The 27970-nt window shown below is 47.4% G+C and overlaps 2 protein-coding genes across 9 annotated transcripts; both read left to right on the forward strand.

Annotated features, from left to right (window-relative positions):
• The first annotated feature begins 5 nt into the window (after positions 1-5).
• On the forward strand, positions 6-4884 carry borcs5 (BLOC-1 related complex subunit 5). Its single transcript, XM_029153699.3, has 4 exons — positions 6-484; positions 842-985; positions 2372-2529; positions 2916-4884. Exons 1-4 carry the CDS (start codon positions 427-429, stop codon positions 3147-3149), a joined length of 594 nt encoding a protein of 197 aa, XP_029009532.1. The 5' UTR covers positions 6-426; the 3' UTR covers positions 3150-4884.
• Positions 4885-7855: 2971 nt separating this feature from the next.
• LOC114857320 (alpha-1,3-mannosyl-glycoprotein 4-beta-N-acetylglucosaminyltransferase C-like) lies at positions 7856-27847 on the forward strand. Of its 8 annotated transcripts, none has more exons than XM_041071137.2 (6): positions 13434-13611; positions 13724-15730; positions 24742-25071; positions 25900-26042; positions 26119-26266; positions 26480-27847. In XM_041071137.2, coding segments are annotated over exons 3-6 (1458 nt in total). In that variant the 5' UTR covers positions 13434-13611; positions 13724-15730; positions 24742-25070; the 3' UTR covers positions 27646-27847. The 8 variants fall into 8 exon arrangements, with proteins under 8 accessions (XP_055365500.1, XP_040927071.1, XP_029009527.1 ...); XM_029153694.3 differs by having other exon boundaries at positions 15669-15730; XM_029153696.3 differs by having other exon boundaries at positions 15669-15730; positions 24742-24865.
• The last annotated feature ends 123 nt before the right edge of the window (positions 27848-27970 follow it).

The raw sequence follows: 27970 nt of genomic DNA on the forward strand, positions 1-27970 counted from the left end.
GACACTGGTCCCGTGATTAATATTTACGGAAGTGCTGCGTCGGTGAACTGCGGTGACAACAGCCACTTAGTTTTTCTGGTGTTTCATTCAATGCATTAAGACTTCACGTTGAGCTACGGTTGTTGTCAGTGTGTCTGCATTTATTTAGTTTTGTCTCTCTTCATATGAAGACGTTTTTGCTGGAAGCGCGTCCCGTCACCGCGCAGCAGGACCGGTTGCTAGCGTTCTGCTAGCGTTCTGCTAGCGAAGTTAGCCCTGTTCTACGGTTCCTTTTTGTGGACATGCTCGTCCCGTTGCCATCTTGGTTGTGTGTGAGGGCCCTCACAAGTGCCCGCAGCCCGTGTCTTCACGCCCCTGGACAGTCGGTACGAGCGTTGACTACGCCTAACCGCTAGCTTAACTAGCTAGCTGCTACACGTTGGCACCATGGGAGCCGAACAGAGCGGGGACGCGGAGCACAAACACTCCGATTACAGCTCGTCAGGTGAGGCTCGTATGTGACATCAGCCAAGTCTGTCACTGGAAAACCTCACTGTCAAGTGTTGGTTCTTTGCTGACTCACATATTATAACGACAGAAAGTCTAGTTATGTAAAACAGTAACATTAAATGTTTTGTGCATTCAAGCAGTAACGTGGTCTGAAATGTATAATGCGTACATAGATATTAATAGTGTCACATGGTTCTGACCAAGACAGTGGTTGTACTTTACACAACTAACTGCTGTGATGTGGTGTTTACTGAAGGCTGCTAGAACACATGAGTGTAAGGAGGTTGACAGTAAAAAAATGAGATGCTGCTTCTCCCTCCTGCTAATGTTGACTACATCATTGTCATCGTAGTTGTGCCATCACCAGCAAAGCAGAAGGCGAAGATGGATGATATTGTAGTTGTGGCACAGGGAACTCAGTCATTACGAAACATCCACAATGACCCAGATGTCATCAAGCTGCAAGAAATACCCACTTTTCAGCCCCTTTTAAAAGGTAAGTTTAATCCTTGCCTGATTCAAGTGTCAAAGCTAAACGACAAACTAAACAGGTAATTAAGTGATTCTACATCAAATGAAGGTTCATATTGTTCACACCTGGGTGGAGAAGCCATATTTTATAAACACCTATAGTGATTCATTCTGTTTTATAAAATCTACATGACTGTTGTAAATGTTGTTGGTCATTTAAAATAATTCTGCAACACAGTTAAATGTTCAAAATACAAAGTGGTCTAAATAATGTAATTATTGGGCATTTGAAGAAAGAAAGTAAATCCAGGATCCAGGAGTCCTGACAAGAGTTTTTAGAAAATATAAATTAGGAGCTTGTATATTGTCTGTAAAATTGTTTCAATGTTGTGTTTAATATAATTTTCAAAAAGTAAAATTTCATATTATATAGTTTTTGCCAGTAACCTATCAACACTGTCAGAATCAGCTTTATTCCCCAAGTTTGCACAAAACAACCACGAAATCAGATGCTGTCTGACTCCATCTTTGTTTCCTCTTGTGGCATGAACATGAATTATTTACATGTTTATTATAGTTATTTACATAAATAAACTGCTGAAAACTATCACATTGGTGGTTATTGCACATTTACGGTTATTGCAGTCATTGTATTGTATTTCATCTCAGAAACAGCCTGATGGTTTTGGTAGTTCTGGTGGTTCTGGTGGTTCTGGTGGCTATGGCTCTGTGACGCCTGCCAGAGGGGAGGAGTTTAAACCGTTTGTGTGTGTGGAGTCAGCAGTGATGCTGACGGCCCGTTTTCTGAGTGTGGCCCAGTACAGGTGTTCAATAGAAGGAAGCTCAGTCCCGATGATCTTCTCTGACCAGACCACCCTCTGCAGTCTGTGTCTGTCCTGTGTCTGTCCTGTTGGGTGGCTGATCCAAACCACACAGTGATGGAGGTGCATTGGACAGACTGGATGATGGCCGTGTAGAAGATGGTCAGCAGCTCCAGGTTTTACTTCCTGAACTGTCTCAGAAAGTACAACCTCTGCTGGGCCTTTCTGTGGACAGTGTCTATGTAGGTTCCACTTCAGGTCCTGGAGATTGTGGACCCTAGGAACCTGAATGAGTCCAAGGTAGAGTGTGTTGTTGTGGATGGGGGGCAGGCGGTTCTTCCTGAAGTCCACCGTCATCTCCACAGTCTTGAGCGCGTTGAGCTCCATCTGGTTCTGACTGCACCACTGGACCAGCCGCTCCGCCTCCCGTCTGTCATGAATAATGATTAAACTGAATTGTAGACAGGAGGTGTTGTTCCGTCAATTCTTATATGTCGCTAATTACAATAATTACGAAGTGTTAAGGTCATGTCCAGTGTGGTTCTGTTCCAACATGTCCTTTAAAGTGCTTTGCTCTTTTCTCTCCACAGGAGTCTTGAGTGGCCAGACGTCATCTAGCACCGTGTGCCTGGAAAGGCTGGATGCTGCTCAGGTTCTGCAGCTCTGCATGCGATACCAAGACCACCTCCATCAGTGTGCAGAAGCAGTGGCCTTCGACCAGAACGCACTGGTCAAGAGGATTAAAGAGGTAAGGATCATATACTGCACTAATATAAACTACTGCGTGACATGGTTAAGTCAGCATGAACTAAGATGAGCATATTTTTGTTACTGGATACTACTGATAATCAGCAATTAAGTAATTTAGTGGTTTATTTAATGTTCCTTATTCTAAATCTAACAGAACTAAAAATCGTTTAATTTGAACTTTTGAACTTGATTTGAACGTGATTTTATTAACATTTTGATGGTACGATTGTGTTCTTATCCATATTTATGTTATCTGAGCTGTTAAAGCATTGTGTTGTTGATATGATAATGTTCTGAACAGTTTTTTTCCTCTGTTTTACTTTGCGATGATTCAGAGTTCCATAAAAGCCACCGCTCTCTGTCTCCCCGTCTGTTCCTTTCCAGATGGACCTATCAGTGGAAACCTTGTTCAGCATAATGCAGGAGCGCCAGAAACGTTATGCAAAATACGCCGAGCAGATTCAGAAGGTCAACGAGATGTCAATGATCCTGAGACGCATCCAGATGGGAATCGACCAGACGGTGCCGTTAATGGAGCGCCTCAACAACATGCTGCCTGAGAGCGAGCGCCTGGAGCCCTTCAGCATGAGGCCTGATGGGGATTCTGCCACAAAGTAGCTGCTTGAACGCCACGAGGATGCCTTGTTACGCAAGGCTCCATCCAGTCCCCATGGCAAAAGCAAAACGCAGGTCTGTGCAGCTGTAGAGATGCTACGTCCTGAAGCATTTAACTATTTTTTTTGATACCAGGGCGATCTGAGGGGTGGATGTCTCCAGTCAACTCACTGTAATGATGACGTGTGATCATGTGACCTGTAATGAGAAGCTGTTGTTCTTTTGGAGAATGCTCATCACTTAAGCAGCTGTGCTTAGCACAAAGCACTTCAGACTGCTCGGTCTACATTAAACTGCCTGCAGGCTTCTTTTAGGGAGTCAGTTTTGCTTTTCCCATGTCAGAACAGAGCATGAGCTTTAAAAACATTCTTGCCCAAAACGTGTTTCATAAATGAATCCTAAAGCTTCTCTGCAAACTCATCTACACGGCACCTTCAAAATATCAGAGCTGCTGCCGCTTGTTTTTGCATCTTGCACTTAAGGCAAATATTTCATTCATCATATTCCCACGCCCTCTGCCTCGTACGTTTGATCCCAAGCAGGATTGACTGTTTTTCATTTTATGTTTAGTGTTGGTGTTCATTGTCATCATATCCCACAAAGAAACTCTGTGGAAACCAAAGATGAGTTATTGCCGTGGGATTACACAAGGAAGAGACTTTCCTCCTTGAGCGTGGACTTAATGTCCTTGTGAACTTTAATGCACCAGTGTTACAGTAGCTTGGTACAACAGACGGACACAACAACAGGCATTGCTTCCTCTGTGGTCACTGTCCAAACCTGGATCTTAAGTCATTGTACCGACGCCAGCATTCGTTTTACATGTGGTCTGTCACAACAATAAGAAAAAATAATAGTAAAAACATTCAAATGGTCGCGGCAGATGATTTGTTCTGTTATTAGTCTGAGGATGGTTGTACCTGGCACATGGTTTATTAATCACTATACGTCACAGTCAGCATTTTATTAGGTGGTTCAAAGGTTAAAAGTAACAGTGAACCCTGAGTGTTTCACCGACGGCTGCTGTTACGTCCACTAGGTGGTGCTGCCACTGTCTGCTCATAAAACCGGGATCTACCCTCTTATTTCTGTTACTAGTGCTTCTTAGAACAACAGGCTGAGCAGCTCACACAGGACATTAACTGCACGCAGCAACAGCCCCAACGCTGGTTCTCTGTCATTCAGCGTCCCAGCTTTGTGTGCTGCTGCTCTTTAGCTACTTGGTTATGATTGTGTTGATCGTCATCTTTCGTTGTGAATAAAATACACCTTTCTGTAACATCACTGTGATGCTTTAGCTCAGATATACGTCTACTTTTACATTATCCGTGACTGACCTCCATTCTTACTGCAACGCTGATTAGTGACATGTAGCTGGGAACCTTGACTGACCCGAGGGCAGAGACCCAAAGGATGGAGTCATAGCAAACGGCCATTCATATTCTACATGTATATTAGTCTGTGTAGTTCCAAACCTCTACGCCGTTCACTTCATTGACTGGCGTCGAGGTCAGGTTAAACCTGTCTCCAGCTGCATCACAATCCTGATGCTTTCACTTTTACCCCCAACTCCACCTTAAAGGATCCGACTGCTGCTTGTTTGAATTACAGAAATGACTTTGCTTCATTGACATAAGGGACATAAGGCAAAGATGAGTTTTCGTTTTAATTTAAAGCTGAACTCTTGACATGTTATTGCCTTTCATGTGTAAATTAAAGTGCTTGGAAACGTCTTAAATGGCCGTGGGGGTATTGTTTGAACACTGGAACAGAAATGGAAATTGTCCCAGCGCTTCGTGGCGAGGAGGTGTAGAAGTTCCTCGACTCTTTGTAATGAGGAAGAGCTCGTGACGCTCAGAGCTGGATATTAATGCCGCCAGATGATACAATACGATCTGCCACCAGGAAATTCATTTTCTGAAATGAAAGAGAAATCCAATTTCCCCTGTATACTTCTCATTTGAATATAAATCAAAGGCTGATTTGCTCCTTTCTCTCTTTCCTGTTTTGGCCTCTCAAAATTGGAAACATGAAAATAAGTCTGGGCTTCTTATCTCTGTGATCTCCGAGCAACAAGCTTCTGAAAAATGAGTAGAACATCAGTGAAATGAGACAATGAGCCTAATTAGTGCACTTTGTCCTGTCTGAGCTAATATAGTTATGTAAATGAATGGTTTAATGCTAAAATCATTACTTAATCATCCAATAACCACTCGATGGATTGAATTCCACGAGGCAAAGTGACAATGCAGCTTTACGTTGGAGCTCAAATGGTCGTACATTTAATTACTGTACATTTATCGTCTGAATTAACGAGTCATTTTCTGCAGCCTCCATGTTTCCCGTTAACAGTAGACGTCATTCATATATGATATGTGATTAACTTGCTTATTGTGGCTAATTGTCTCTTAAAAAGTGTGTTTGCTGACGATCAACTTTTGAACAGCAGGTCACGGCCAGTGAAATCCCTCAGCGTCGCTCTAAAAATGGTTTCATGTTTATTTTATTGATTATGGTTTGATATTATAAGTAACGTTGTCTTTGAGGAAGTTCATTTTAACATTTAAGCACTGAATCCACTCTTTTAAATTGGCTCATTCCCTTTATCACTATTTGCTCCACTGAACATTTGCCAAATCAATTCCCTGTGAGCAGGTTAAAACAATCTGGCTCCAGACTGAAGCAGCGACTCGCTGGTGGGAGGCAGAGGTGTCTCTTAGATGATTGCCTCTATTGACTGTGTTGACTTTCATCCTGTAAAATTACCCAGCACTGTTTTTTTATTTGACACCCAGTCACCTCCAGTGATAAATAGTGTGTGGACCCTCCCTCCTGAGTCGCGGCCAAACCTCATCCGTGTTGCTGAAGAGATTAATTCCACCTCACAGCAGATCTAACAGCAGACGTGTAGTGAAGCTCCTGCTCGTAGTCTCAAGGACACGCAGTTACTCCAACGGACCCGGAGCAGTGTCCTGCTGCTGTTACATCACCACAGCAGCTGGTTCGACCCCTAGAATGAGCAGATTTGCCGGTTCAGCCTCTGGATCAGCTGTAAGACGCTGATCCATGTCTGGAGGTGAGTCTTCACTCCTTCATGTTAGCACATCTCACTCTGGACACATTGGCTCAGTTGGTTGAGTCTCACAAACTGTAATTAATGCGTTGCATCACACTCGTCACCAGCTGCTACAGCAAAAGCACTACAGCACTGAAACTTGAATCACGCGTCACTCATCTGCCTCAGCATCCGCCCAAGTCACAGGAGCCAATCAGAGCTTCGCAACAGACGTAAAGAGAGATCTATGAGCCACCGCTCACACGCAGAACCAGACTACAGCACTGAGCTGGTGGTTCTGATCAGAGGAACCTGCTCGGATGGAAGCGAGGTGACATTGGCTCCGAGGGGGGTCATCAATTGTTGCGTGTAGTCTTCATGTCAGTGATCATGATGCCAACCAGACGTTCTTGAACTCTAGATGCACTGGACAAGTCGACCTTGAGGACGAGGGACCTGATCCAGATGCTGCTCCGCTGCCGCACAGAGTTCAATCAGATCATCAGGTTCGGGCACATAAAGCACAGTTGTGTCCAAAGACAGGTAGAAACATGACCCAGAGGATCTAATTTTGCTCCAAGCGCCCCACAGCTGCAGACACTTCAGCGAGGGTTTGAGTCTGGTGGAGTCCGAGTCAGAGGAATATGAGCGTGGAAACGTTCTGCCGCTGTCTGAGGGTAAATGGGCTCCACGTGTTGTCACCGTTTAATCAGAACCCTGAGCCTGAGGAGTTTCCAGCAGCATAATCGCAACCACATTTGAATGAAATCAGCAAAAGAGATGTGGTTGTGTTAAGACGAGCGTGTGCTGCTGCTGCAGTAATTATCCTGCCGCCGCCGCCGCCGCCGATGCTACATGCAGTTAAAGCAGCACCAGGCGCCGCCACCTCATTAACAAGGTGCCGGCGATGGCGTTCATGATGGAAGAGGCTGCAGTCGCCTGATGAGCCTCAGTCTGCGCCGCTTTCCACCTGCAGCATTTTGACCCGCAGATTTATTCCAGGCATTTTCACTTAGTTGAGTTTTTATGTGCAATTCAAAGATGCACAGTAAAAGAAGTGTTGGTTGTAGAGCTGATGTTAAACACGTCCTTCTGTGTGACTCAACATTAAATACTTGTTATCTGCATTCGCCTGTGGTGAATAAACACTGGTCATATGTGTTCACTGCTTTATTGTGGGCATGAATAAAACATCAGCCTCGTGTTTTTACAGTGGGTTGACTCAGAAATAGTAAAACAGGGAGCAGTGCATTGTTCATTATGTTCATTAGCTTCACTTCAAACACAGCCACGTAGGAGAAATTCATTGCGTCTGTTGTTCGTGTGCAAATTCAGTCTTCTCTCCAAGAACGTGCTGCTCTTCAGCCTCCACTCAGGTGGTGCCCAGCGCCGTAGACCCGCGCCTCCATCATGGAGTGCTCTGCTCCATTCTACTCAATGACTGAACAACCCGAGGCTCCGACCAGGACAGAGGTGAGTCTCTGGAAGCTCAGACGTGAGCGGTGACTGTTTCACTCTCATTACGTGGAGTTTCCTGTAGATCTGTGATGAGACAAGCTGTGATGGGATGGAGACGCTGAGCCTGAAATCAGCAGCAGACAGTTTGATTCTCACTTCATGAGGAAAGACTCAAATACATGAGTCACTCAACAAAGAGAACAATGATTTCATGGTGAGAAAACATTCAATATCTCTATTTGATTAAAGTTATGAAGCGTCAGCGAGCGTCGGCTGCTGCAGCAGCGCTTTGAGGGTTTCTGCTCTCCCACACACACACACACACACACACCACACACACAGCATTTACATGTAAAGTGCTGCTTCGGCTCGGCTGCTGCCTGTTTCCTCTTGTTGCTGTTGATGATAATCTGCAGCGTTTCTTCCTGGTAATGGCTTTTTAGGGATTTTGACAGATGGAAGTCAGACCTACCTGAAACCTGATGGCCTCAGTCTGTGGAGGTCAGAGCAGCATTATGCTGCGGCTGGATGACTTGCTCAAGGGCACGTGGCAGCCGTCAAACCCTAACGCTGAGCTTGTTTTAGTGTCTTTGGCTGCTTGTTCTCTAAGATGCATGGATTCATGGCCTCAGCTGTAACCCGATGAATTGACCCGAGCCTTCGTTTGAGTTTTCTTATTCTTCCCTGCACTCGGCCTGATGCTGGACACAACTTAATGTCTCTGTTTGTCGCCGCCGCCGCCGCCGCCGCCGCCACTGCCGCCGCCGCCACTGCCGCCGCCTTTCATCCCGTTCCACCGGCTTAAAATGTGAGTAGCAGTTCACTGAATATTTAGTCACACTGGGAGCTCTTTCAACCCTTCAAATTATTGGTTCTGAAATATTCAGCCCTCTCCTCTGTGGGGACGGAGCTGGAACACAGGCGGGCGCCGCGGCTGCGCGTTGGCGAGTTTCCCCTCGGCTCACGCTCCACGTCTGCCTTCACCTTTCACGCTGACGAGGCCAACGTTAATGGATGCCCTTCACACCCTTCAAGCATGTAATTATGGTGAAGGGAGTCTGAAAATGCAGTAATTGGAGGTTGAGAGAGTGGCGCATTGTAACTGACTGAACTGTTTCCTGTAATAAAAATAACAGTGAAACAGCTGGAGCTTGAAATGAGGCTCCATCTGACCTTTTAATAAGAATTCATGATTTGAAGACACATCAGTTTGTTCCAATCTGACGTCAAGAAGTTGTTTTTTAAAGCAAACATCTCAAAATAATAATCAGAGCGAGTAAAAGATCTGCCAGCTGGTCAGTAAATCTACGAAACTCCTCCGATGCAGAAGCTAAACTTGCTGTTGGGGCGTCGGCTGCAGCTTCACTGATCTATTATTAAACATACAAACAGCTCTAATTGAGCACGTTCTGAGACGAGTTACTGCAGAATGTACAGCAGCTCTAAACCTGCTGCAGCCTTGAAGTGGATGCTGGGTTTAAAGAGCCCGTTATCACCTGAGCATTAGGAAACATCACATCTGCTCATATCATCACTGCAAACCTCCAGCTGAGGAAGCAGTTTGCAGTCATTTTAAAAGTATAGGCTTCGATAACTTCCTGGATTAATATCATCAGTCTCCTCAGAGTTCTGTTCACCCACATATGAACAGTGGGAGCATCATGACTCTGGACTGATTCTACTGCTCTGGACTGTTTTGTTCTTGCTGAAGCTGCGGTGCAGCTGGACGGATGAAGCTCTTCCTTCATTCCTTCCTCCACCCATGACTTTGTCTGCACATCATCCATCGGCCGCTGAAGCGCATCTGCTCCACATCTGTGTCCTTGGTGACTGTTCACAGTAGATACAGCGTCTTCAGTCTTAGCATGACATGACGTTTCCTCCAGAAGTAATGCCTCAAAAACGTCCTTCGTTGTTAATGAGAACAACTGAAACTGAAATGTCCCCTCATGCGCAGTTAATCATGAAAACACAAGGCTCAGTAAAGCACTGGAATAAATAATCAGCATCTAAAGGTTCAGGGTCACCAAGAACAGCATCGTCACACCAATAAATAATTAAGAGAGATGAATAATTACTGCAATGGGAATCAATTCCAATCCAAGGTTTGTGGCAAGCTGATGGATGGAGCTGCTGCTGCTGCTGCTGTGAAGGTCTGAGGAGGAAATCAGAGCGTCGCTGCGTTTCCTAAGTGATGATGTATGTTTGTGGGGATGAGGGAGAGAGTATTGCCTGTTCACTGTGAACTTCCATCAGTTCGGTCGCGTAGCTCCGGGTCTGTCATTAATCGTCCTCTCGTCCTTTCTCAGACTGATGCACAAATGTGTCAACAGCAAGTTCACAGTTGAGCTAATGTGACGTCATTCTCAGTCCAAGGCCACGTCTGGGAAACGCTGCCTTTGTCTCCAGCTCTTTGCTCTGAAGCATCAGTGTCAGAGACATCAACGTTTCACCTTCTATTCAAACGTAACAGTTCACTACACGTCAGACACCAACTTAGTTTGTAGCTAAATGTGATGAGAAGCTTCACACATGGAGGAAACAGTCATTTACATCTGTTTTTCGAGCTGGAGTAGATTCACTTTCCTCCTCTCCACTAAGAGGACTAGATCTGTCGACCTCCAATCTCTCTGAGCAACTTGAACTTTTAAGACTTAATTAAGACTCGTTCTCACAGTCAGAGTTGATTTCTCAGGCAGGAAATCCATATTCATATTTGTGAGGGAAGGTCAAGCAGCAGCACAACAGCCAGAGCCCAGTGACCCGTGAATGTCTTTGAGCAGGACTTTGCTCCGCCTCATCAATTTTTAATTGATTTATTCATCTATTCATGAATTAGCTTAGCTTGTCTCCAAAGCACACATGAATATCTAAAGTGCCCATCGTGGCCTTGATCCCCCGTTGAGGAGTCACTTTCAGTCTGCCCACAGTTTGTGTTCATGAGCCAATGGGAACCTTTTTGCTCCAGACAGAAGATTTGAATCAACAACTCAGTTCAGATATGGTAAATGGGGCTTTAATGAGGCGCGTGGATCGAGGCATCGACAGGTCTGTGACGCCTGAGAGCACACGCAGCGCCGACAGTTCAGCCTCCTGGCATTCTCACTGGGTCCTGGATTGAATCATCTCTGGAGGTGTCTTCACATGTGCAATTACAACCTCACGTGTCTTGAACTAAGCAATGAGCAAAATGTGATGGGGCTTGTAGACCGACAAAGACAGTTCAGCTCATTGGGACCATGAATGTGTGTAAACAAAAACCCCTGCACGAAATTTGATCGTGTTGCTGTTGTTGTTGCTGTTGTTGTTTTTGTTGTTGTTTTTACTGTTGTTGTTACTGCTGTTGTTGTTGTTCTTGTTGCTGCTGCTGTTGTTGTTGTTGCTGCTGTTGTTGTTGTTGTTGTTGTTGTTTTTGCTGTTGTTGTTGTTGTTTTTGCTGCTGTTGATGTTGTTGTTTTTGCTGCTGTTGATGTTGTTGTTGCTGTTGTTGTTTTTACTGTTGTTGTTGTTTTGCTGTTGTTGTTTTTGTTGCTGTTGTTGTTGTTGTTGCTGTTGTTGTTGTTGTTGTTGTTGCTGTTGTTGTTACTGCTGTTGTTGGTTTTGTTGTTGCTGTTGTTGTTGTTGTGCCTGTTGTTGTTGTTGTTTTTGCTGCTGTTGCTTTTGTTGTTGCTGCTGCTGTTGTTGTTGATGCTTTTGTTGTTGTTGCTGTTTTTGTTTTTGAGGTTGTTGTTTTTGCTGCTGTTGTTGTAACACTAAACTCCTACTGCACCCATATTTAAAGTCCAGTGCTCATATTTATCTTTAGTCTTTAATCTTCTTTGTATTTGCTTTCATCCAGGTCCAACTTAGTCCGGTGTCCTGCACATTTTACCATTCTAGCTACATAGAGACATTGTGAAAACAATGATGATGATGCAAACCCCAGATTCAACTTGTCTGACCACCTGGGAGGCGTGTCTGTTCTCAAGGCTGGTTAACAGGCCAGGAGACAGAGACGCTGGGTCCAGGCAGAGCAGAACAGGTGCTCTGTTTTCATTTCCTCTCATACCAAAGCTGTTGCTCTTGAATTAGGCTAATGCTTCCAGGATCATTGTGGCAGCAGGGACTCGCTGTTCGTGCCTGATGTTACATGGTGTGAGCTGAATGATTTAGGACGCTTACATTTTAAAACAGCTGCAGCACATTTTGTGGTACAACACAACAAGAGCGTGTTGCGCCTTCAGCACGAGCGCAGTTTCGCTAATAGCAGCGCTAATCTGTTTTCATGCTGGATTAGAGCAAATATCACACGGCAGCATGGAGAATGTATGTCACCTACACTTTTGAGCACAGACTTTACTCTCACTGTATCGTCCCCAACGGTAAAATTCGTGTCCACAAACAATGCACTGGTTTAAGAAGTACAGACAGACAAGACACTACAGTACTTTATTAACAATAAAGACAATAGACGCCAGCAACAAACGCCACAGTTCCTCTGGGTCTGTGGGCCAGTGAGTGATGACTGAGGGGCCTGTCCTGCAGGGCAGTGGAGTGGATGTTCCTGGAGTGGGTGTGGGATCCTGTTCTACTGACAGCGCGATGTGTTTAATTACATTATTATTAGTTCATCTGGGTGGTGTGTGGAGACCGATTGTTTTTGCATCAATTCTGGTTGACTTTGTAAGTTTGTTACGTTTTTAGCAGAGAGGATGTTAAAGAAGCTACTGAAGCAACACATTAGACTTAATTGAAGGACTTTGATAGAGTAACACTAGCAGATGGAAGCAACATGGAAGTTTATGTATGATGTACAGTCAGTGGTGGCTTCTCTTCGTCAGTGATGTGCTGATGGGCTGTATCGTGAGCGTAATTTAAATACTCTATGCTGGGTGATGGGCTGAGTCACTGGTGCTAACAGAACAGGCCTTAGCACACAGCCCTGTGGAGCTCCTGTACTGGTGATGGAGATGAGGCTGAGCCCAGCCTTTAGGAGGTAAATCAGCTGGGTGGGAATAGTGAGGCGAAGCATCTTCTGGATCATCAGGTTCCTCTGTATGGAATTAAAGGCTGAACTCTACGTAACTGGATTTGCATTAACTGCTCTAAACCTTTGAACCACTGATGATACCAAACAGAGGTTTTCTTCAGATTTTTTTGTCAGGATTTGACAAACCTTCACGTCAGCTGTTTTTCTCTGGTTAAGTCCTTGTTGGTGCGTTATGAATCTCCGTTTTGCTGCGTGATGAAGCTCCTCCCAGTTAGTTTGAAAGCGTTTCACAGTAAATGAGCAGACTAAATGTTTCTGTTTACCTCTGAGGTCCTGCTGCCACCATCACTTAGTTTTGTTGTCAATAAAAAAGAGGGAGACAGAACGCGGTGTGTCCAAACGTCAGACGGATTCACCGCTGGTGTTTGGCTAAAGCCTGAATTAATTCACAGCGCAGGAATCTTTTTTAAAAGGCCAATATTCTATATTTAACTACCAAGAAATAGAAGGAAACTATTTTATTATGTTGTTTGCAAATTTAATGTGGATGAATGGATGGAGAGCAATAAATGTGGCTAATGTTGTGCCTCAGAGATAAATGCTTTTCATTTCAGCTGGCTGAAGCTGTGCAGCTGCCGTGTGCTGCGTTGCCTCTTTAAGGCGGGGGGAGGATGGGGGAGGATGGGGGGTTATGGGGGGATGAGTGAGAGCCAATAAGAGGCGGTGGGTGCAGACACACTGTGTTTGTGACACCTTGTGGTGGAGAGTGAGGGGGGCACCACTAGAGAGAGAGAGAGAGAGAGAGAGAGAGAGATCAAAGCGGAGGAAGCTGCGAGGATGCTGCATCCAGACGCCTGCCTGCCGTGCAGCCAGTGTTTACTCGCACCGGTTTCGTCCCCGTGCGTCACTCATGGAGGTGATTTAGAGAGTGGATCCGCGCGGAGCCGCAGCCGGAGATCTGTCTGAGTCTGAGCTGTTTCCAGGTAAGACAGCAGCCGCTTCCTCCCACCTTTATTTACTTTCTCTTGAGTTTGGGCTCATTCACCTCCGTCCTCTGTTTCCACCAAACTCCCTTCAATCCGTTCCTCCTCTCAGTCGAGGGCTGCGGTTTCTCTGGTGTCTTTAACGCATTGACGAGCGGCTCAGTGGAGCCGAGGGCTGGAAAGGATGAGCGGATGAGTCAAAGCTGTGCGTGCGGGGCTGGAGGAGAACAGCATCTGTGGTGATGAAGGCAGCGCACGGGCGCGGCGGGAGGATAATCCTCTCCAACCTGAGCGGCACCAGGACGAGCAGGAGCCCGAGTCTGGGAGCGCAGGGATCGACTGACAGCTGAGCTTCTGTCATGACTCAAGCTGCTGAACTGCAGCGCAGCCTGTGACAGAGAAGGAGCTGCTGGTTTACGCTGATCTGCCGGCACTGGCGTTTGTGGCGTTTGACCCATAATGGCCCCTAATGGCAGCACATGTCATTTCTAAGAGGACGCTGTCAAACTGTGCCAGCTCTTATTAATGCCAGTTCTCCCAGTGACCCCCATCAAAGCCACCACTGGCAGCGCTGGGGAATTAATGGAGCCCTTCAACCTGAAATTGCTTTTATTGCGAGCTGCATTCGCTGTTGAGAGGAACTGCATCATTCGTGTCTGTGGTTCCGTCCGTTGTCGGCTCCTCCTTTGAGTGAATGTGAACGTATCAGGGTCATGATCTGATATTGATCAGCTCCCACTTTCTCCACATCCTTGTTTTCTTCCAGCTTTTTAACGATCGTTCCTTCTCGCTTTTAGCTCCATCTCCTTGTTGTGATGAGTATAGATCTGATGTGAGGGGTCGATAATATATAAATGGCTTTTACCCGACCAACGTGACCCATGAAAGTGTCTAAAATGTAGCAGTTCAACATATTCATGTCCAGGGCTCTAATAGTCCCATCACAGTGTTTTAAATACAAGGCATTGTATCAAAGTTTTACTATTGCAGCTGTGTGGAATAAGTCACGCTCCAGAATCGATAAACAGACAGAAACAATGCAGCCCCGCTCGTAAACACATTTAACAGCCTGTGCAGATGCAGGGGAATAAAATCAGTGTCATTCTGTTAAAGTCAGACTATTGAGCACGAGCGCCAAACTAAATTGGACAAATAAATATTTTAGAGTGTCCAGAGGCAGAACACAGCCCTCATTTCACGTGTCCCTGTTTCAAAGTAAACGTCTACAGATCCTGTTGGTTTGTTCATGACTGGCTGTGAACTCAGCGGCAGGTTGACTCAGAGCCGGAGGTTCAGGCCTCGGACTCACAGGTTCTTTCACACATTGATTATTAATGCAGTGAGTAACGTCCAGACGTCTTCTGCTCTGAGTCATAGCATTGCATTTGCAGGATCTTCCAGCTGGGATGTTTGATGAGACGTCAACCAGCTTCCACAGGTCACAGATCCGAGCGGCCGCGCGCAGGAGCCGCGTTTCCTCCGCTCCCCTTTCATCTTCTGCTTCACCAAAATAAGGTGTGAAAAATATGGAAGGTGGGAGGACTGCCTGCTTTAAAACAAGCACGCCAAGTCTCGGCGGCCATCTGCTCGCGCCAGGATTCTCCTTTAATCAAAGCAGCAGCAGCAGCAGCAGCTTCACGGGAACCAGACTCGCTCTCGCTGCAGTTCAGCATCTCGTGTTTGTGAAGGAGCAGCTCCACAGATGCAGGACGGGACCACACAAAGCACTGCAGCAGCAGCTGTTCACAGATCAGACGCTTCTCTACTCTTAAACATCTCATTTTCCTACATTTGCACTAGTTTTAACCAAACAGCTGAGACTCTAAAATCACTATATCACTTGTAAAGACTCCACTGTGAACGTTCTAGGTGATAAAAAGTAGGTCGGCGTCGCGTCACTGCTTTCCTGCTGTCTGAGCGCAGACGCTGAGGTTTGTTCCTGCGTCTCCAGTGTCCAGACGGTTCATTAGAGGACGTGTGGGTGAAAATGCATTACAGGCTTTTCAATTATTAAACTAAATGCGTCATGGTAGATTGTTTTTCTTCTCTTTCTGCAGGCTGAGTTGTGGTGATTAAGGGTCCATGCGAAGCCCAGAGGCCGTCCTTCGTTAGTCGTCAGGTAAGAGGTCAACGGAGGAGTCATCTCAGCATGTAACATCCAAAACCTGATATTAGCAACACCTGTTAATAGTTGGTAGAGGGAAATAATTACATCTATAATGAAAATAACACACATTCACACTCACACTTGTACACATTCCTCCGTGTGGGCCAAGGAACGAAGCATGTGAGTGCTGAGGTTGTGTGCGGAGCGTTGGACTCCGGAGGCCTGAGGAGGGGTTGTTTTACTGTGAGGAGGTGGTTCATCCAGGACACGCCTCATGGGCAGCGCTTCAGCCTCGCCTGGTTCAGGCCTCTGGATGTGTTGAGGCTGATGAGGTCACAGGAAGAGACGCGCAGCTGCTCAGATCCTCGTCGTTCAGGTTGCGTTTGCTCGCGTTGTTGTCACAGTTGTTGTGATCACACGTTTTTTGTTTCCACAAATGCGACGCCAGCACAACAACAAGTGCAGCTTCACATCCAGGTTTCTGTGTGTGAACGCTGGTTGTGATGAGGAAGCTTCGTTAGCCGTGACATCAACGCGCTGCGAGACGCTCGTGGTTCAGCATCGATTCACGCAGCGCGTGTTTAACATCCAAGCAGCACGTTCACTCAGAGTCAGAGAGGACTTCACACACGGGGAGTCACTGCAGGACCGCGTCAGGCTCCAGACTTGACCTTTGACCTCAGGCAGAGCTATTCTGCCCTCCCGGCCCTCGTCATCGAGCTGCACATCACGACGAAGCACAAATAACGAGGCACCTACGCTCCGATGATCACGTCAGTCATCGCCAGCGTAAAGACTCGTTTCTTTAATTCCATCATCTCGCTTGGACTCGTTGACCAATCGCATCTGGACGTGTGCAGGCTGCTGAGGCTCAGGCAAATATTAACACATGTAGCTTATACAGTATTTGCAGTAATGGTGTATTTAAATACTATGAAATGAGTCAAAACACAGTTGTAATTGTGAGTGTGACGTCATTTCTTACTGTGTTTTTGTGAGACTGAAGCTTCCACTTCGTCCGACCCTGAATCCAGGTTCTACAGTCTGTAATGGTTTCCTTCAGGAACCCGACAGAGTGTCTGTGTGAGAACCGTGACACTTTAATGAGTTGAGAGCTTCTCACGTTGCAGCGTTTTCACCGTCTTCCTTACTTTGTCTCCACTGACATTGATGGTTAACGTTCGTTAAAGTTCGTTAACGTTCGTTATTGTGGAACATCTTGGTTCAATAAGCTCAGATCATTGGGTTTAAACACCTGAACGTGGACGGGTCCAGTATGAACTGGAACCAGGCGTGTTTTACTCTGTGATCACAGTTTTCTGATCCTCATTGTCTTCATTCGTGCCTCTGGCTGAAGGTGAGTTGGTTGGAGGCTGTGGAGTCCGGGTCGCGTTCATCAGCCACCAACAAATGAGGATCAACATCATCATTTGCACGAGCAGCTCTGCTCGTCTGGATTCGTTTTGGCTCCTTGTGTTTGGGGTCAAAAGAAGGCGAAGCGTCTTCAACAATACGCTTGTTGTCTCTGGCTTTTGATTTTCACCAGCGTTTGAAGTGCTTCTCTCTAAGTTTGACAACCGTGGGGTCGGTCCCACAAGGCTTAATTATCCCGACTGGTAACAGCCGGATACGAGGGGAGCAGAGATGGTGGGATTTATGCAGATTGTCTGATATTACTGTACCTGGCCTCCGATCAGAAGTGTGTGTTGGCAGCGTCTGGTGCCGTCGCTCAGCGGCAGAACGGCCCAGCAGCGCAGGTCAGCAGCTCCCAGCCTTCACTCATGAGGCGACACCACGGCATTCTGGGTAAATGTTGGGTCCTGAGACAAACGATGGCGCTAGTGAGACGATTAAAAGACGCGAAACAGTCACGCTGGGGCAGAACGGGGTCGGTCGTAGCTTCAGCCTCGTCTGCTTCCACTCTGACAGAAAGTGTGGCTTCTAGTTAAATGTGATGCCTCTTAAATCCTAACAGGAGGTGAACTGTCTGTGAGGATGTTCTGTGCAGAATTACAAATCACTTTTATGAGGTCTGGCTTGAAAAGCAGCAAGTTGATCTTTTAACAGAGATGTCATAATGCTAAGCTGCTTAACAGACAGAAAAAGCTCTTTGGCTTTCGCTTTGACAGCAGTTGATCCGTCCCCAGAGGAGACCATGGTTGTGTGACATTACATGAAGCGTTGTGTTAATCAGCTGATTGTGGACTAACTGTTCCTCCACCGAAGGCCACGCTGTGGACGCTCTGACACATGCTGTCATGATGACGTCAGAGCTGCTGCTACGGTGGAAAGTTAACATACGCTTTAATGTTAGTGTAAATATGTTTCCTCTGAAACAGAGCACAGACGCTGTGCTCTGTTTAAAGTGGAGGAGCAGTGAGCATTATTCCTAACACATGCTCGGCGCTGAGCTCGCCATCGGGGATTATTTCACTAATTAGCAGGGATATCTTTGACACAAAGCGAAGTGAAGCCCGGCGCTGATTGGATCAGAACAGCGTTTGACATTCACAGCTCGCTTCTCACTCCTCCACTTGCAAATCCCACGGAGGATTTCATCACAGGCTGCTGCCGCTGCTGCTGCTGAGCTCCCAAATCTATTTTCCCTCTTCCACTGAGCCTGAAGTTGCTCCGCGCTGTAGTAGTGATGGTTCAGTGTCATCATCCTTTTGTTTTCCACTGGAATCTGGGCTCTTGGTTTGGAGTCGGATCGGTCTCGGCTGCTCGTGCGTGCGTCCAGGAAGGACGATGTGGGAATATTAGACGTTACACGTGTTACATGTGTCAGGACAATCAGACTGAGCTGTTCACGCGGGGCGGTTCTGCTGCTCCTGTGCTCATTCTGGATGCGGACCCTCAGGAGACCTTCAGGGCCACGTTCTGTTGGAGGCTTCATTAAACGCATGGTGATGTTTTTGGCTCCATGTGCTTTTTGCTGCTGGAGCCTCCGTCAGTTTGGAGGATTTTCATCTGTTTGTAGCTCAACGTCTTGGCACCGAGACAAGTTTTATGTTTCTTCTGCTTTTAGGACTAAATTCCAGGTTTTTGTGGAATTTGAAACGATTATGAGCTCTTCATTTACTTTCAGCAGTTCTTGTCCGGAGTTTGGCCTCTTCCTGACTGTTTGTTCTGAATCGCTGCTCGTAGTCGCTCACTTTGCTCCACTCGTGGCCTTGTTCCACCCACGTTGTGATTCAGACGCCACATGTTGTTAGATTCATTTTTACCCCAGAGCTCCACAAAACTGTGGAAAACAAGGTGGCGGTTCAAAGCGAGCAGCACAGAACGCGTTCGCACTGACTTCCCGCGCAGCGAGCAGGTTTCTCCCGTCGGCTTCAGCAGCCGCGCATTAGATTCCACTTGAAGTGACGGGCTGCAGGTTTGGTAGTTGTTCAATGGCTTTTGTGAGCTTTATTCAACATCTCTTTGAGTTCTTGTGCATGTGGTGCAACGTCTGCGTCCGTGTGATGTGTAAAGAGTCCCAGCAGGCAGCCGCACGCGCTCCTCAGGCCCCAATAAGCTGCGTGTCATCTGGCAGCGCAGCTTTGCTCCTCATCCCAGCGTTCAGCAGCCGCTCCACCGCGTCAGGACCAACCTTTTGATTATTGAGAACGAATGACAGCAACGCGCGGAACAAGCTCCACAGACTTCCTTCCACTCGTCCTCACCTCAAAAAGTCCTCAAAAAGCAGGATGTGAGGAACTTTAAAGGAGCAGGAGAATCTTTGACATAATGTTTGATGCGCTGGGTTTGTTGATGGATGCAGAGACTTTTAAATGGAGCGCTGACAGTCCACCAAAATGTGATGATGGCAAATAATGGATGGGTCCTATGTGAATGCTTTGACTCAACTTTGACACGCGTATGAATGAAAACAGCATCTGTAACTAGGAACCAACAGAACTCCCTCTGCGCAGTATTTACCACTATGAGCTCCATCAGGATAGATTTGGTTTATGCTTTTAGGGAAGTGGATCCAGAACCTGAGCAGAGAAGCGGCTTCAGGAACAGAATTAGACTGAGCTGGTGACGCCTCACGCTTCCTGCAGCCGCGGTTGAAGCAAACCTCTGGCTTCAGCCTCTCCTTCTTCCTCAGACGCAGGAATGACAGCGAACACAGGCCGACTGAAGGTTCAGGGAACCTCCTCTGGGCGCCGCCGCCTCCTGAGACTCAGCTTCCTGTTGTGTGGCTTCGCTCGTAGATGCGCCTGAGTGATGATGCTTTTGTCACTCGCCACTTGGGCTTCTTTCTTTTTTGGCTTTGGGCTCAGGTCCAGTTTCCAGCTTCATCTGATCCGTGGATCAGTTCAGGTTCTCTCTCAGATGTCATAAACAGTCAGCCTGCGGTCGGGGTCCATGAAAGATGAACAAGTAGCCTGAATATGAAAGCGTTCCTTCGCATGAGGGGCAGAACGTGTTCTCCTTTACATCCGTTCTGTCTGTGAGTCAGAGCGACTGGACAAGAAACCATCTCTACCAGAGCTTCGTCCCAATCGCTGTTCAGATGTGACCACAGAATACACAGTAATGTTATTTAACGCCTCAGGCCACGAGGCTCCTGTGTAAAGGTGTTCAGGCTTTTCCTGTTTCTATCGACAGCACACTTTCTTTAACACAACCTTTGAACTGGGACACGTTCAGCTGTGAATCAACCTCAGTGCTTTTGATTATCATTATTCAGATCCTAGTTGTTACTAAAGATGTAATAAAGCTCCTCTTCCTCATCATCTTCTCTTCCTCCTCGTCGTCCTCCTCGTGCTCCTCTTCCTCCTCGTCCTCCTAATCCTCGTCCTCCTCTTCCTCCTCATCCTCCTCCTCTTCCTCCTCGTCCTCCTCCTCTTCCTCCTCATCCTCCTCCTCGCGCTCCTCTTCCTCCTCGTCCTCCTCATCCTCCTCCTCCTCTTCCTCCTCATCCTCCTCCTCTTCCTCCTCGTCCTCCGCGTCCTCCGCGTCCTCCTCTTCCTCTTCCTCCTCATCCTCCTCCTCATGCTCCTCTTCCTCCTCATCCTCCTCATCCTCCTCCTCTTCTTCCTCCTCATCCTCCTCTTCCTCCTCTTCCACTCTGGAGCTGTGGGATGAGTTTACAGCGAGTGGTGTCATTAGAGAGTTGCAAAGATTCAGGGCGTCTCGATGCCACTCTGCCACTGAGCTCACTCTGGTGATTCTTTAGCACTTGTCGCCATGGCGACCAGCATTTCTACCTATATTAAAGTGCATCTGTGAATCCCAAACTATTGGCTGTGAGCGTGCACCTGTTTCACTCCTGCTTGGATTCCACCTGCTTCTGCAGAGCTGTGAGAATATGTAATGACGTGTGATTTCGGATGCGAGACCTCGCTTCCCCTGTGGGCAGAAAACACACATTTGGCATTAATGTCATGCGTCCAGAGTGACAAATGGCCGCATCTCACCTCGGGGCTCTGTTGACTCTTTGCTAGAGAGCGGTTTGTTATCGAAAATGTGGTTGAGACCAGCTTGACACTTCTGGCCCCCGGTGTTTTCTCACTGATAGAAATGTATTACTGGCGAGTCCTGGGTGAAATCACATCCTTTGGTGCCGTTGCCCCACAGCGTGTGAAAGCAGTAACTGGAGAATTGATTATGTGTGGACCAGCGCTGTGTTTATTGTAGTCTCCCTCCTACGGAAATGCCAAGAATCAGCTCTCAGCAGACGCTCCCTCCTGATGAATGATTAATGAGCCAGAGAGCGTCCATGACGGTCACAGGCACGTTTCACAGGTACATCAGCAGCAGCGCACATTTCCATCTTCCTTCTCAGAGGTCGCTTTTTCTGGGGCGATCTACTGGTCAGCTGACAGGAAGTGAGGAGGTGCAGCTTCTCCTTTACACCCCATCAGCTGAGCAATAGGACAAATAGGACGAACGCTTTGCTGCCTCATCGTCACTGACTTTGTGTTAATGGTTGCTATTGCATCAGACAGCTGTTTTATAGTTACATGGAATCAGGATGACTTCATCCTTAACATATGGAAATCAACCTTTTCAGCCCTGAAGAACAATGTTTTAGTATTTGATGTGTTGTGATACAGCAGGAAACTGCAGTCGTCTGGGATGGTCTGATTGTGAGTGTGAAGCCTGGATCCTGTGTGACCGAATAAACTCAGGGTGAACTCGGTCACAAGAGGAATGATGTCAAAGTTAGCAGTGGTTAGTAACGTTTCCACAGCGACCGTGCTTCAGGGTGACCCCCTGACCCCACGGCGGCACCCGCCTGCTGTTTGCTGCCTTTTCCCACATCGAGCCTCGCGTTGACGTCACAAATGCTGGTAGAATAAAAGCTGATGACGTCAGTCACCTCCGAACGAGAATCAGACGAGACGCAGGAATGTGACACTCGCTGAGAGAAACAAGCCAGAAAAGACGTTTGACAACAAAGAGGCTGCGGCTGAAGACTCAGACTCAGCATCACTGAATCAGGTGCAGGAGCAGATGTCCGCAGTTTGTTAGCAATAAATAAGTTGTTGCTGTAAATGATTTACTTGAAAAATTATATAATAATATACAAGTAATGAGCATAAACTGTGTTTTAGCCCTCGGCAGTGCAAACAAATGCTCACAGCCGCTTCCTGCAGTTGCTGTAAACACTTTCCAGACAAACTATGAATATTTCATCTCCACGAGGATCAATGGGGCAGAAATAAGAGGCAGAATGAAGCCGTGTCTACATAAACTCAGAGATTCTGGGCCGATGTTACAACCAGGACTTCCTGTCAATCAGAATCAGGTAAAATACCAACAAAATAAAGATAAACTGAACTATTATTAATTATGAAACAGGCCTGGAGCAGCATCTCAAAGCGGATGCAGTGGGAAATGACATAAGATTGAAGCTACACACTGTTGGAAGCTTCAGATTCACACTCAGCGAATCAGACGTGAAGTATGAGCGTTTCAGAGCCAACGAGCTGAGATTTACATCACGGCAAAGCTGCTCAGTGTGAATGAGGCCGCAGCCAAAAGGCCGATGTCCTGCTCCACGCAGTAAATATTGACTGGAGCGCATTTATCGTCCAGGACATCCTCTCTGAACGTGCTGCTGCGACTCCGTCAGTCGTTGGGCTCCTGCAGGTCAAACCTGGGCTCATCCGTGGGCTGACGAGGTCGCGTGGAGAGGACGGAGCGGAGGACGCGGCCCGGCAGCAGCTGGACACCAGCCAGTGTGTGAGGAAGGACGTCCAGCTTGAAACAAACGTGAAACCTGAGACGGAGCTTCAGGCTGAAACAGCGGCTCTGACAGAACAAACACCTGCTGCACCAAAAGTCCTGGCTGCGCGTTTGATTGTGTTTTGGAGGCGAAGGACAGGAAACGGTTGTTTGTTGGATGACTGTGATTTTCAGGTCCAGTCAACGCCCGAGGAATTTAACGGTCGGAATAACTCTGAGAGACTGTGAAAGAGGCATCTGACATAAAAGACACATTTTCACCTCTTTTTTACTGTAAAATTGTGTTTAAATGTACAGAATTTGCAACAAATTGACTGGATGTGTGAACACTGGTCCTGAAACTCTGCTGCTGGTGTGAGACAGCACCCCTGGTCCCTCCGCCTGCAGCAGTGCGTGAATGAGTCCCCAGGCATCTTTAATGGGCTCGGCCCCTCGCGTCCAGCAGCAGGGAACGGAACCACCTGGATGAATTAGTGATCACCTCCACCGGCACAGCTGCAGGCGCCGGCAGCCAGATGTGCGGGTGTGAAGGTCTAAAGGGAGAGAACCACCCTCTAAGGCTCCTGATGAAGCTGGCGTGGGTTCAGAAGTCCTGAATGCGGGATTACAGTAGACATGAAGACCAATGCAGACTGTCCCTACAAATGAAAGCTGACAGAGTCTGAGTAGAAGTTCAGCACACAGGCCTGTTATTGGAGGCAGCGTGTGTTGACTGCTCTCCAGCTGCTGTTCCAGGAGCCTAGAGGCGGACGCACACACGTGGATGTCTGCTGAGGTCAAAGGTCACCTTCATGTAACGCTGTCCTGGTGGGCTCCTTGGGCCGGCTGGTTGGGAGGTTCTGCTGTCAGTCTGCGGTGCTGAACCAGGTCTTTACCTCAGGCCTCAGGTCAAGCTGTGGTCATTTACCAGCTACAACCTGTCCGGAGGAGAGACAGGAGTTTTCATAGAACGTTTGTCACAACTGGTCACATGTAGGTAATGATGAGTCTTGTGTTCAGACACTGAGCTGAACCTTTGGACCGACTCGGTTTTTTGACTTCGGAGCGTTTCTTGCTCGCTGTCATTTCCCACAGTGTCAAAACGTTTTACCACCGGCTGTAATGACTTCACCTCAATTTCACAGTAGGGAGCAGAATGATGGCACCACCTTCATCTACATATGTGGCTTTGTTTTCCTGTCGCTGCCTCGTAAGACAGAAAAATAACAAAACCCACAAATGCACATTTTAGTTCTAAAAGGAAAAAGGGATTAAAAGCCTCAAGGACAGAAATCAAACATAAATTCTTAATTTACTCTTTATTCGGTTTTTTTCAGTTTTACCTCATCTTTTTATCAGTGATTACGGTGATGATGATGATGATGATGATGATGATGTTGATGATGATGATGCTGTAATGAAGCTCTTCAATGCGCTGTAAAGCGTTCAGGTGGAGGAGGAACATGAAAGACTCAGGCCCAGTTAGTGCTGACCCACATTAGTTCCGGGCCCGAGGCCACAGGCGCTGGATCAGGTGGAGAATAACAGCAGCTACACTTGTTCCGTGAGCTTCACAAACTACAGGGGATTCAAAGAAAGGCATTAAAATCCACCTGTGGCCCCTCATCACAGCGGCACGCGACACTCGGACCTCAGCAGCCGCAGACGCGAAGCTGTCGTTGACTTCGTCCTCCAGCTTCAGACCCGTCTCCTCTGCTTTTTGTTCAGGCTTCGATTTCTCAAATTGCTGCTCAGATCTGTTTGCTGCAGATCTTGCTTTTCATCTTCATTTTGTCTCTGACTGATTTCAGGTGGTTTCTGTCTGATCCATTTCTCGATCTGGTGTTTGTTTATAACAGGGTGAGAAGGTTAAAGCTGGACCCGGCGGTTCCTTTACTGCTGGCTCGTCTTCCAGCTCGGGCCTGATGCGGTTCTGATGAGGAGTTTGGAGTCTTTTGGAGCCACAGCTTCAGCATTTTAATAGTGCGTCTGGGACCAGACACCATCAACGTCCAGCTTCTGCAGCTGCTTTTCCTCTTCATGCACCTTTACGTCCCCCAGCGCCACCGCTAACACCGTTTCTCCCTTTTTTACTGTTTTGGAAAATCCCATAAATAAAACCAGCGTAAAATAAGATTCCAGTTTTCGGAGCCTCGCTGTCGACACAATTCATCCATGAGCAGAAAGAAGTGAGAGGCTTTTCTTGCATGTTAAGACCTGACAGTGTCGTTATCTGCAGGTTTCACCTTTATAAGACAAAGGCTCAGTCTGTGCTTTCTGTTCTGAAGAGGCTGTTTTTAATATTTCCCACTACAGATAAAGACATGACGCTTTTAGTGCCGCAGCTTATTGGTATTCGTCTGCACCTGTTATTTTACTGGCTCTAATCTAAAATGACTTCAGTCACAGAAATGAGCTCGCCGGGTCTGCGCGCTGATAATTTACTGAGGGGAGAAAATCAAAGCAAAATAAACAAGTTGGCCCAGCATTTAAACTAAAGCAAAGAGGAAAACAGCCCGGCAAACGGCGCATTCATTCACACACACACACACACGCACGCACGCACGCACGCACGCACGCACGCACGCACGCACGCACGCACGCACGCACGCACGCACGCACGCACGCACACACACACACACACACACACACACACACACACACACACACACCTTCATTAGAATATACGTGACCCGGCACACGATGGCTCAGAAACATGCAAAGCTCACAGGGAGCGTGAGGCCGGCGGGGCTTGTGTGGTGGTTTAGGAAGTCTTTAGTGAAGACTTTCAAATATTGACTCACAGATGTCACTGTGTGCAGCAGTGACTGTGAAGTTGGGGGCAAAATATTTGGCTCAATATTGACGCTGAGCTCAATTAAAGTAATGGATACATAAACTTTCCAAAGTCAATCCTAGTTGTGAGCATCAGCCTCATCCATGGCCTTTCAGCTCCCTGCATTCACAGGTGATTGTGGCTCCGTTGTCGTGATTCCTTGTGTTTGCGGTGTTTGCAGTGGGAGACGCCACCATGCGGCTCATGTGGAAGGCCGTGGACAGGATGCGGTGTCTGAGGAAGCGGCCGCTGCTGCCGCTGCTCGGCCTCCTCCTCACCGCGCTGCTCTTCTTCGACCGGAACATGGACGACGGCTTCGTGCTGGTGCGTTCGGTGGCGTCGGCGCCGCTTCGCTTCGCTTCGCTCTGCACTGTGGCTCATGTGCTGGTGTGTTTGTCAGGAGGCTGAGAAGAGGCCGCTGGGAGAGGCGCTGATCCATCCTGCAAACTCTGACAGATACGTCCACGCGTTCCCAGACCTGTCCAACTTCTCCGGGACCATTAACGTGACGTATCGCTTCCTCGCAGGAATTCCTCTGCCTCGAAGAAGTAGGTATTACAGCGAGTGATTCATTCAAAGCGCCTCCATTTAAACGCCCCAAGGTTGTGACTGTCTCACTTCACAAACGTCGCTTCTTCCTGCGTTGTCGTTTCAACAATGACACAGTTAAATATTGTTTTAATTTGGTTTCTGTTGCTGCTCCATGTAAAACACGGTTTTAATATTTTGTCAGTAAAATGACTCCAGTGATTTCATTCCAGAGTATCTGACCATCGGTCTATCATCAGTCAAGAGGAAAAGAGGAAACTACCTCCTGGAGACCATCAAGTCCATCTTCGATCAGTCCAGTTACGAGGAGCTGAAGGAGATCGTGGTCGTCGTCCACCTGGCTGACTTCGACCTGGTCTGGTGCGAGAACCTGGTACAGGAAATTACTCGCAAGTTTGCCCACCACATCATCGCCGGGCGCCTCCTGGTGATCCAGGCTCCAGGGGAGTACTACCCGTCTCTGGACGGGTTGAAGCGCAACTACAACGACCCAGAGGACCGGGTCCGTTTCCGCTCCAAGCAGAACGTGGACTACGCCTTCCTCCTTAACTTCTGCACAAACCTGTCTCACTTCTACATGATGCTAGAGGACGACGTGCGCTGCTCCAGGAACTTCCTGACGGCTCTGAAGAAGGTGATCACCTCCAGGGAAGGCTCCTACTGGGTGATGCTGGAGTTCTCCAAGCTGGGCTACATCGGGAAGCTGTACCACTCCAGAGACCTGCCACGTCTGGCTCACTTCCTACTCATGTTCTACCAGGAGATGCCCTGCGACTGGCTCCTCATCCACTTCAGAGGCCTGCTGGCCCAGAAGGACGTGATCCGCTTCAAGCCCTCCCTGTTCCAGCACATGGGCTACTACTCGTCTTACAAGGGAGCCGAGAACAAGCTGAAGGACGACGACTTTGAGGAGGACTCCATAGACATTCCTGACAACCCTCCTGCCGCCCTGTACACCAACATTAACGTCTTTGAAAACTATGATGCCACCAAGGCTTACAGCAGCGTGGATGAGTACTTCTGGGGGAAGCCTCCCTGCACCGGAGACTTCTTTGTCATAATCTTCAATAGATCCACAAAAATCAGCAGGATTAAAATAGTTACAGGCTCCGAGGACCGACAGAATGACATCCTCCATCACGGCGCTCTGGAGGTTGGACACAAGGCCGTGGACATGAAGCAGGGACGGCAGTGCACGTCCTACATCACCTTAGGAGAGTTCAAAGGCGGGAAGATCGAGGTGAACAGCGTCGACCATAAGATCGGCTTTGACATCGAATGTGTACGAATAGTCATCACAGCCAGTCAGAAAGAATGGCTCATCATAAGAACTATCAGTCTATGGACGGCACAGTCTGTTAGTCAGCTGAAGAAGTAACACAGGACCTCAGCTGTTTGAGCTGTTGCTCTGCTGTCAGTGCATCTCTTTATGGGATGGAAACAGTCCATATTTTCATGGGTTGTTCACAGATTATCTGTATGTTTTCAGATAAATATATCAAAATGGTCAGTTTGTAAAGTATGGAACCTTTATACTCGTGAATTTTCAGAAAATGTGTATATAAATTTCTTCATATTTGCGTGGTTTCCTTTTTCTTCTTTCTAAGAACTTTCCCAGAATCACCCCAACAACCTAAAGATTACACACCAATACGTTAGGGCCTCACTCAGACACTGCGTTGCTTATTGTGTTTTGTCAGTGC

The sequence above is a fragment of the Betta splendens genome, chromosome 6 (assembly GCF_900634795.4).
Source record: "Betta splendens chromosome 6, fBetSpl5.4, whole genome shotgun sequence".
Classification (NCBI taxonomy): Eukaryota; Metazoa; Chordata; class Actinopteri; order Anabantiformes; family Osphronemidae; genus Betta; species Betta splendens.